At 32.3% G+C, this 10,092-nt stretch overlaps 5 protein-coding genes across 5 annotated transcripts in view; 3 read left to right on the forward strand and 2 right to left on the reverse strand.

The window, feature by feature from the left end:
* The window catches only part of LOC112903936 (cleavage and polyadenylation specificity factor 73-like), an 11,743-nt gene extending 6,483 nt beyond the window's left edge, over positions 1-5,260 (reverse strand). The window contains exon 1 of the mRNA XM_025975867.1: positions 5,201-5,260. The gene's annotated coding sequence lies outside the window, so the exon portion shown is untranslated. The remainder of the gene's footprint in view (positions 1-5,200) is intronic.
* The window catches only part of LOC108734399 (ATP synthase subunit alpha, mitochondrial), a gene marked incomplete at its 3' end in the record, with an annotated part of 11,547 nt that extends 1,507 nt beyond the window's left edge, over positions 1-10,040 (forward strand). Inside the window, 3 exon segments of the mRNA XM_025975869.1 lie at positions 8,894-9,212; positions 9,393-9,707; positions 9,778-10,040. Coding sequence (XP_025831654.1) covers positions 8,894-9,212; positions 9,393-9,707; positions 9,778-10,040 — 897 coding nt within the window.
* On the reverse strand, positions 2,524-5,234 carry LOC108734371 (cleavage and polyadenylation specificity factor 73). Its single transcript, XM_025975868.1, has 11 exons — positions 5,117-5,234; positions 5,001-5,064; positions 4,845-4,942; positions 4,655-4,783; positions 4,422-4,599; positions 4,279-4,368; positions 4,068-4,218; positions 3,836-4,011; positions 3,650-3,779; positions 3,413-3,588; positions 2,524-3,283 (listed from the first exon to the last, which is right to left on the reverse strand). Exons 1-11 carry the CDS (start codon positions 5,185-5,187, stop codon positions 2,552-2,554), a joined length of 1,995 nt encoding a protein of 664 aa, XP_025831653.1. The 5' UTR covers positions 5,188-5,234; the 3' UTR covers positions 2,524-2,551.
* LOC108734401 (proteasome subunit alpha type-4) lies at positions 5,368-6,737 on the forward strand. Its single transcript, XM_018465959.2, has 6 exons — positions 5,368-5,495; positions 5,655-5,697; positions 5,748-5,910; positions 5,975-6,272; positions 6,338-6,461; positions 6,519-6,737. Exons 1-6 carry the CDS (start codon positions 5,493-5,495, stop codon positions 6,665-6,667), a joined length of 780 nt encoding a protein of 259 aa, XP_018321461.1. The 5' UTR covers positions 5,368-5,492; the 3' UTR covers positions 6,668-6,737.
* Positions 7,262-8,034, forward strand: LOC112904825 (ATP synthase subunit alpha, mitochondrial-like). Its single transcript, XM_025975871.1, has 2 exons — positions 7,262-7,425; positions 7,779-8,034. The coding sequence occupies exons 1-2, from the start codon at positions 7,363-7,365 to the stop codon at positions 8,025-8,027; spliced, it is 312 nt and encodes a 103-aa protein (XP_025831656.1). The 5' UTR covers positions 7,262-7,362; the 3' UTR covers positions 8,028-8,034.
* Positions 10,041-10,092: the final 52 nt, after the last annotated feature.

The following is a 10,092-nucleotide window of genomic DNA, read 5'->3' on the forward strand; positions in this document are numbered from 1 at the left end:
TAGACTAAGGAGAAGACAAAAAGTACAAGTTGGAGGAGTGATCCTTTGTTACGCCAGCGATTTGAGATCTCGTTAGATTCAGAAGATTCAGATACTGGTGAGGAAAAGAAATCCAAAAGTGTTTCAAAAAAGAAACAAGAACTAGTCGAAACGATTGAGGATGATTTGGATATTGAGATGCCACAAAGACAAAGGAAAAGAAAAAAATCGTATTCATCGAGTTTCACAGACGACGACAAAGATATCAAAACTGAACTAAGTGATGATTTTCAGATGCCCGCATCCTTTAACTCAAATAAAACAATCATACTATTGTCATCGTCAGATAGCGACATTGAATTGTATGTCGTTTTTATAATTTTTAATAATTTCTTTTATACATAAAAATATCTCTTGTAGTATAACGGATTCGCCTATAAGAAACAAGGCAAAATCTAGGAAAAAAAATAAATCGGAGAGTGAGAACGATGAAGATTCTCTCAGAAAGAAAGGTCGTAAAAACATTAGAGAGGTAGGTCATAAAAATTGTAGTATTATAATTGCTCACTAAGGTATTAATTTTTTGTTTCTCTTTTTTTATGCAGATACTTTCAGACGATGTTCTAGAAGAGGATACCAAGAAGGCGATTGAAGAAGAAAAGCAGCGTAACATACGAGTTTCTCAAAAGCAGCAATTGGTAAGTGTTCAATTTAAAACATTTACCCTTTTTTTTAATAGAGCAAAAATTTTTAGTGATTTCTCTTGACCAGTTATAAAATAAATTATCAGATTCATTTTTAATTGAGAATTGTAACTTATAACATTCCTGCTTTGGTAAATATTATTCAATAGTCTTTTATATTCTAAGAAATATAATTTTCTGTACATTAATTAATAAACAGTAACATTAAACTTCTGGCAGTTTTTTTCCATTCATTTCATTTGGCCAAAAATAAAAAATTCACTTAAAAGTTATGTTTTGGTGCCGCTTGTTTTTCGATATTTTACAGGTAAGTTTTTAGATGTCAAATTTTCTGTCTCAATCGTCGGAAAATTTGGAAGAAGAGGGACTTATTTTGGATGTTGACAGTGAGACACAGAAACCCCTGATAGTGGTCAACCACAATTTATCAAAAAGACTTAAAAACCACCAGTCAGAAGGGGTGAAGTTTATGTGGAGTTCTTGTTACGAAAGTGTAGAACAAATTAAACAAGATAACAAAGGATCTGGCTGTATTTTGGCACACTGTATGGGACTTGGAAAAACTTTTCAGGTACATATTTAATAATTATTTGAAAAGACCTAGTAATGGACAATTTTATTTGCAGGTAATCACTCTCATTCATACTCTGTTTAAATACCAAAAAGAGACCCGTACAAAATGTGTGTTGGTGGTTTGCCCCTTGTCTACGGTGCTTAATTGGGAAAACGAGTTCAAAATTGCATTTAACATCGCTTCTAACTCTAAAAGACCTATCGTGTATATTCTAGGGTAATTTTTTGGAATAATTTACTTTATAATTTTTGCTTTCAACTATCTTTTTAGGGATCAACAAAATTCAACGTTTAGCAAGGCTTCCAGAATAAAACGGTGGCATGACCAAGGCGGGATACTAGTGATGGGTTACGAGGCATACTCTTCAGCCCTTAAGACTACTAAGGGCCAGATTACTCCTGAGACAGATACTAAGTTAAAACAGGTGGTTGCAGATTTTGTGGCAAACTTCTCTTCTTAAGAAAAATTGATTATAGTTGATATACTTTTTTAAGTTAATATTTCTTATTTCGATCAGTTTTACATAAGAGTAAAATTGATCTATCATTATTGGAAAAGTACATCGTTCATATTGAAACTATTCTAGAATAGGTGCAAATAAATAGATAAATTTTTTGATTTTCTGTCTTCAGTACTAAATTGTACTTGTATCTATTCTGGTTATTGAAATTGTACAGCATTTGGTTTAATAATTGTTTCTGTATGTAATGTAATCGTAAGTAAGAAGTAAATACGAAATACGTCTTTATTGTGTTTTTATTTTATTTTAATCAAGTAGATATTAACTGCAGCTTGAATTTCAAAATCATAAATATGTAAAGTGCTATCTCTAGTTCTTAAATCGTCTTCTAAATACATTTAGTTTGGTATCCCACTTAATAGGTTTTATGAGTTCAATAAAGTTTTCAGTTTCAATTGTGAAATATTTTTAATTAACTTGGTATAATTTTAACAGTTTATCAGAATCTGACATATATATTTCGACCTACAGTTAGACCATCATCAATCTACTTTGTACTGTTTATTATTATTAATAGATTTCAGTTTTCTCAATGGTGTAATGTGTGTTGCATATATACCCCAGTTAGGTGTCAAGATAAGTAAAACCTAACCTTACAACCCAACCTTAAACAATAAATTCTTAATAAAAGCTTTAAAAGCATTCACATAAAAATTATGATAATATTCAAAACATTATTTTTAGTATNTAACCTTACAACCCAACCTTAAACAATAAATTCTTATTGAAAGCTGATGCAGGTCCTTAAAAATATAACATATATACCCCTGCGGCCTATGCAAACACTACATACGAATAACATACCAAATTGGTGAGATCAATGTCTGCCCTCTTATCGTTGACGGTTACGTAAAGTTTCTCCCCTTTAAACATCTTCGGTACTGAGTCCTCCCCGAACATGTCTTGTAACATTTCAATCAGACATTCCTTGAAATGCATTCTGTCGACTTTAGCGCTTGACGAGACGTTCTTTATGGGTACATCGAGACTCTCGGCTTGCAATATAGCGGCTACTATAGCGTCTGCATACATATCATTGACCGGATTGGCCACCCATTCAAGCACTACCACCTTGTTCTCGATCGTTATGTCGATACTTCCAAACGCCCTCATTTTCCTGTCTCCTTCTATCGTTTCTAAGAGACCAGCGATTTGGGTCACAAAATGACGTAACACGTTTATCGTGCCCGAGTAGTAGACACTTTGACGTTGCATTACGTGACTCATGCTCATGTCTGTGTACTTTGAAAGATCATCTGGGGCCAGCACATGATAATTGAAGTTTCTCTTCACCAGTATACCGGATATGACATTATTAGGAGCAGGTTTGTCCATGGCTAACGTGCCCATCACTTTGGCTGTTTTTTCACCCCGGAAATATAACTCTACAGCATGTGTGTTGCGAGGGTTGTGTATTTGGATAGATGTATTAGGATCGTCTTCATATTCTCTTTGTAGAGCAGCTTTAAGACGGTTCATCTCATTTTGCTCCCCATGAACTAATACCTGAAAAGACATTTAAAAGCTTAAAGTAAACTCTTTGTATTTTCAAAGAATTTAAATGTAATTTAGTAGGACACAGTCAAAATCTATTCTATTGTATTTTTTGCCTGAAGGTGTAAAAGATTTACTCACAACGTTTGGCGGTTTTAAAATTCGAATAAATTCGCTCGTCTGTTGATAATCTGTATGAGCAGAGAAAGATATGTAGTCCACGGACATTTTTAGGGGTAATTTTTGCCCCACCATTGTAGTAATTTCTTCAGGTTCTGACAAAATCGTTTTTGCTAATGTTCCTTCAACACAGTAACCTGAAATAAAACCGTTACAAAACAATATTTTATTAATAAAAATGCAATTTGACTTTTTTACCTGCTATAATGACCCCATTTTTTGGATCAGTGCACCATGACTCAAATAGTTCTCTAGACAAACCACTTTGCATCATACCTGGTGAAGCCATTACAACACAGGGACCAATGTCTTCAAAATGATCAATGCCCTAAAATAAAATAAATTAAAATTAATAAAAAGAACATTAGAAAAAAGTGCATTCACTTTTAGATTTGATATATGCTTAAAAATGAAGGGATTATTGATGGCTATTTGTCTCCGTATTTTTTCATTCATTGCATTTATGTAAGTCTGATAAACTGCCATACATTTTTTTGCTAATGATGATGCATAATAAATTGGAATATCATGTAATTCTGGGTGCTGGCTCCAATATTCATCTGAAAATGCAACCAAATAAATGTGTTATTAAGTGTACAAAATATATACTTTATACCTAATATAAGAAGTAATTCTTGGGCACGACCAAGTGCAAAAACTGGAATAAGGCATCGACCACCTCGCGTGACTATATCATGTACTAAATTCGTAAATCTACTCTCACGTTCTTCTCTTTTTTCGTGAATGTGAGTACCATAAGTTGATTCCTACAATAATAAACTTTGTGTTTTATATTCGATGTTAACTACTGTAAAATACATTCATACAGTGATTAAGACATCAGGTTTAACTGTAGGTATTTCAGCAGCCATCAAGTGTCTGTCTTCTTGTCTTGAAAAGTCTCCTGTATACAAAATCTACAAATATACCTAATTATATATAAATAAAAACACACTGATTTATATGTTACCTTTACACCTGCTATTTCAATCATAAACATGGCAGCTCCCAGTACATGACCTGCATTGTAAGCCCAAAATTTAATACCTAAAACATCCTTCTCTTCATGGAAATTTATAGTTTCAATTTTATCCATACTAGCTTGGAGATCGGACTCTGTGTATAACATCTGCTCAGTAGCTATGTTACTAATAATATTTAATGTATAAGTATTTGTTGTTGCTAAAACTTAATCAAATATACCTAACTTTAATGTAATCTGAGAGTAACCAGCGATATATAGCTTTTGTAGCATGTGTCATGAAGCAACGACCTTTAAAACTAGTTTTCAGTAAGAACCAAGGAAGAGCACCACAGTGGTCCAAATGAAAACTGAAATCAAGTTGATGTACATTAATATAAATAAGTCTTGAATTAATATAGGAGTACTCACTGAGAAATGAGGAGTAAATCAATTTCATCAGCTTCAATTAAATCAACAAATGGCAGAGCATCCATACCTGTAAGACCTGGATGTATTCCACAGTCCAACTAAAAAAGCAATAACCAAGTGTGACAGTATCATTTCTATAAAAGGAAATATACATACCATTATTTTTTTGCCTTTAAATTCTATCATTATGCATGATCTTCCAACTTCTTGACCAGCACCCCTAAAAATGTAATTTTAAGTACAAAAGCAACAATATATATGTATTTTAATACAAAGGTCGAATAATAAGTTGATCGCTTTCTTCTGCAGGAACTTGGCCGTCCGCTTTTCTTTTCGTTGCCATTATTTATTTATATTTTTAAATTTTAATATTATTTTGTTAAAGTTAACCTAACTAACAAACTTATTTGACATAATAAAAGAAGAAGAGAACCAAGAGAACAGTTAACGTTAAATGTCGTTAAAGTTCGTTTCCATCTTGTAAATTGTTCCATAGAGTAGTTCATCTTACGATTAGTATTCTTTTAGTCAATTCTGAGTCCATCTGAGTCCTTGTCTATGGTCTTAGTCGAAACCGTGATTTTATTTAAAATTAGTGAATTATTTATTCGTTTATCATCTTCAAGATAGTTAAAAGAGAATAGAAAAATGGTATGTAATTATCTGATTACCAAACAACTAATTCATAGCTAGTTATTTCATTATTAAACCAAAAGAAATTATTTTGTATTTTTTAAAGGTTATATTTAATTTTGGTGCACTGTCATCGTTTTGAAATAACTGTGTAGTTATTTTATTTTATTCTTCCAGGCTCGACGTTATGATACCAGAACAACGATTTTTTCTCCTGAAGGTAATTATTTAACAGTTAAAGTTCTTTTAACTTTCATGAAATACTTGCAGGAAGACTGTACCAAGTCGAATATGCTATGGAAGCTATCAGTCATGCAGGTACTTGTCTTGGCATTTTGGCCAACGATGGCATTTTATTAGCTGCAGAACGTCGTAACACCAATAAATTATTGGATGAAGTATTTTCATCTGAAAAAATCTACAAGCTTAATGAGTATGTAAAGGACTGAAGATATATAAAACTGACAAAACATTCAATTTGTGTTTTTCATATCTAGTGATATGGTGTGTAGTGTAGCTGGAATAACCTCTGATGCAAATGTTTTAACTAATGAGTTACGTCTTATTGGGCAAAGATACTTACTGCAGTATGGAGAATCCATACCCTGTGAGCAACTGGTTTCATGGTTATGTGATGTTAAACAAGCATATACACAATATGGGGGTAAAAGACCCTTTGGTGTTTCAATTTTGTATATGGGATGGGATAAACATTATGGCTATCAGTTGTACCAGTCTGATCCCAGTGGAAATTACAGTGGCTGGAAAGCAACTTGTATAGGAAATAACAGTGCTGTAAGAACCATCATTTTAATTATTTCTTAATTTTTAACCATTTACAATTTGTATATTTCATTTAGGCTGCTGTATCCAGTCTAAAACAAGAATACAATGAAGGAGAAATGACCCTGAAGGATGCCAAAGCATTAGCAGTAAAAGTTCTAAGCAAAACCCTAGACATGACGAAGCTAACAGCAGAAAAAGGTAACAAAACATCTAAATTCTTATTGAGGTGTATTTTATTTATAATTGTTATTTCAGTTGAAATGGCTACACTATCACGTATTAATAACAAAACAGTAATTCATATACTGAACAATAAAGAAGTAGAAGAACTTATCAAAGAATTTGAGAAAACAGAAGCAGCACTTGAAAAGGAAAAGAAGGAAAAGCAGAAAGATAAACCTTAAGTCTTTTATATTACCGTTATTCATTTTTAAATACAATATAAGAAAAATACAAAAATATTTTCCACTTGAAGTTGTATTGGTTTTATTCAACATATTGTGAAAAAGTTTTTTTCTGTATGCACTGGGCCATAAAAATGTAAACCAAATTTTGCATAAATAAAATAATGGACATAAAATGGACTAAGTTTAAATATGTAATGACAATAAAAAACAAATAGTTGATTATCATTATTTCTCATTAGTCAGGTTGAAAAAGACGTTTTGGAGGTTTATTTTCTTTTAATTGTTTATTTCAGTAAGCAGATAAAAACAAGAAATCAAAGAAATATTTTCTAAAGAATTTATGAGAAATATTTTAAATTTCCCGGTTCTGTTTCACAACGCCATGATACATTTTCATATTTTTAAAAAGTGAAGTTTATTTTGTTTTGTTACTGATTCAATTGTTAGTAATTAATGTTGACAGTTAATCGTATCTGCGAATAATTATTTTAAGATTTATACATTTATACGAAAAATAAAATATTTTTTTAAGGTGACTCGTAAAGAAAAGCTTCTACGCTACTGCCACAGTGGCGATTTTCATAAGGAAACGAGTGCATGACGGGAAATTTTTCCAAACCTCTCAAAGGCAGTTTCGTCGCCTCACGTCTTTCACAAAAAAATCATTGCTGGGCAATCGAGAAAAATAAAATATGTCCATGTTATCTATTCGTGTTGCAGCCCGTGCGGCAAGGCGACTTCCAAACAATTCTCAAGTAAGTTTTTATCATCTTTTTAAACCGGTTAGTGAAGTTCCTGATATAATAAAATATAATCAATGTCGGTCGACGGTGATGACATAACAACCCTGTCTATCAAATTTATCCTTAATGTCTATTACTTATTAATGTAAAAACGTCTCTTTAGTAAGGATGCTTTCAATATTTTATAAAATTTATTCTCCAATAACATTTGGTATTAATGTTAAGCCTGTTATGTAACCTTCATATAACATTTAACTGTACTGTAATATTCTAATGTATATAATATTGATAATAATAAATAATATGTAATCAATTAGTTTTGCAAGTAAATGGTATTTATCTTTATTTGTAATTTATATTTTTAGGTAGTAGCTTTGATTGCTCCAGCAACTAATGTTGCAGCACGAAATTTCCATGCATCTGCCATTAATAATTCAGCTGAAATTAGTTCAATTTTGGAAGAAAGGATCCTTGGAGCAACCACCAAAGGTAATCTTGATGAAACTGGTCGTGTCTTAAGTATTGGTGATGGTATTGCCCGTGTGTATGGTCTTAAGAATGTACAAGCCGAGGAGATGGTGGAATTTTCTTCTGGCCTTAAGGTTTACCTTTAAATTTTTATAATTAAATTCTTNTTGTACTTGTATCTATTCTGGTTATTGAAATTGTACAGCATTTGGTTTAATAATTGTTTCTGTATGTAATGTAATCGTAAGTAAGAAGTAAATACGAAATACGTCTTTATTGTGTTTTTATTTTATTTTAATCAAGTAGATATTAACTGCAGCTTGAATTTCAAAATCATAAATATGTAAAGTGCTATCTCTAGTTCTTAAATCGTCTTCTAAATACATTTAGTTTGGTATCCCACTTAATAGGTTTTATGAGTTCAATAGAGTTTTCAGTTTCAATTGTGAAATATTTTTAATTAACTTGGTATAATTTTAAGTTTATCAGAATCTGACATATATATTTCGACCTACAGTTAGACCATCATCAATCTACTTTGTACTGTTTATTATTATTAATAGATTTCAGTTTTCTCAATGGTGTAATGTGTGTTGCATATATACCCCAGTTAGGTGTCAAGATAAGTAAAACCTAACCTTACAACCCAACCTTAAACAATAAATTCTTAATAAAAGCTTTAAAAGCATTCACATAAAAATTATGATAATATTCAAAACATTATTTTTAGTATGATACTGAATAATGATAATTCCCCACAGATATTATTGGTAACATGCATGATAACAACTGACAACCTATGGTGACAACATTTTGACAGTAATAATCTTATTTCTGCTAGTAAAATTTATTAATTCTCTAAATAAGACTATTTTAAGAATTATAATCCATGTAGACTTGATTAATCATTACTTCCTTGAACTAAGGTCTACCCTGTTTTAAGAAAAACTACAGAATTCTTATCTGACAACAGTATTTTGTATTAACTAGCCAATTAATTCTCAATTTACAGTAAAACTGCCCTCGCTATCGACACGATCATTAACCAGAAGAGGTTTAACGACGCTGATGATGAAAAGAAAAAATTATACTGTATCTATGTAGCCATTGGTCAGAAGAGATCCACCGTCGCTCAAATTTTAAAGCGACTCATGGACACCGGTGCTGACAAGTACACCATCATTGTTTCAGCCACAGCTTCCGACGCCGCCCCCTTGCAATATCTTGCTCCCTATTCAGGCTGTGCCATGGGAGAATATTTCAGAGACAACGGTAAACACGCCCTCATCATTTATGATGACTTGTCAAAACAGGCTGTTGCTTATCGTCAAGTAAGTTCCCTTAAAGTTAAATAACTTTACAAAAGAAATTAATGATTTACAACATATTATTATTTTAACATAGTTTTGGTTAATTTTTATTATATAATTCTTAAAAATGAAATTAGTATTTAAAATAAATTTTAAAGTTCCATGAAAACTTTTCTAATTAATAAACAATTTATATTTTAGATGTCTCTGTTGTTGAGACGTCCTCCAGGTCGTGAGGCTTATCCCGGTGACGTATTCTACTTGCATTCACGTCTTTTGGAACGTGCCGCCAAAATGTCCAATGCCAATGGGGGTGGTTCCCTAACTGCTTTGCCCGTCATTGAAACCCAGGCCGGTGACGTTTCTGCCTACATTCCAACCAACGTCATCTCCATCACTGACGGACAAATATTCTTGGAAACTGAATTGTTCTACAAAGGTATCAGACCAGCCATCAATGTTGGTCTGTCCGTATCTCGTGTAGGATCAGCTGCCCAGACAAAAGCCATGAAACAGGTGAAATAATGCATACACAGGGTTTTAAGTGACTAAGAAGACTTATTTCTTCATTTTTTTTTTTATTTAGGTTGCCGGTTCTATGAAACTGGAATTGGCTCAGTATCGTGAGGTAGCCGCCTTCGCCCAGTTCGGTTCCGATTTGGACGCTGCCACCCAACAACTTTTGAACAGAGGTGTTCGTTTAACGGAATTATTAAAACAGGGTCAATATGTACCCATGGCTATCGAAGAACAAGTAGCGATCATCTATTGTGGTGTCCGGGGCCACCTTGACAAACTTGATCCTAGCAAGATCACCGTTTTCGAAAAGGAATTCTCCCAACACATCAAGTAAGTGCTACACACATAATTTCTGTTATAATTAATTATTAATAAAAAAAAT

The sequence above is a fragment of the Agrilus planipennis genome, unplaced genomic scaffold, assembly GCF_000699045.2.
Source record: "Agrilus planipennis isolate EAB-ADULT unplaced genomic scaffold, Apla_2.0 scaffold54, whole genome shotgun sequence".
NCBI lineage: Eukaryota > Metazoa > Arthropoda > Insecta > Coleoptera > Buprestidae > Agrilus > Agrilus planipennis.

Coding starts and splice junctions, on each gene's coding strand:
- LOC112904825 (XM_025975871.1), top strand. CDS start 7,363: ATGTCCATGTTATCTATTCGTGTTGCAGCCCGTGCGGCAAGGCGACTT. Junction 7,426..7,778: donor GACTTCCAAACAATTCTCAA/GTAAGTTTTTAT, acceptor TTATATTTTTAG/GTAGTAGCTTTGATTGCTCC.
- LOC108734401 (XM_018465959.2), top strand. Junction 5,911..5,974: donor AAAATCTACAAGCTTAATGA/GTATGTAAAGGA, acceptor TTTCATATCTAG/TGATATGGTGTGTAGTGTAG. Junction 6,462..6,518: donor GAAGCTAACAGCAGAAAAAG/GTAACAAAACAT, acceptor TTGTTATTTCAG/TTGAAATGGCTACACTATCA.
- LOC108734371 (XM_025975868.1), bottom strand. CDS start 5,187: ATGGCAACGAAAAGAAAAGCGGACGGCCAAGTTCCTGCAGAAGAAAGC. Junction 5,065..5,116: donor CAACTTATTATTCGACCTTT/GTATTAAAATAC, acceptor TTACATTTTTAG/GGGTGCTGGTCAAGAAGTTG. Junction 4,012..4,067: donor AGAATTACTTCTTATATTAG/GTATAAAGTATA, acceptor TTGCATTTTCAG/ATGAATATTGGAGCCAGCAC.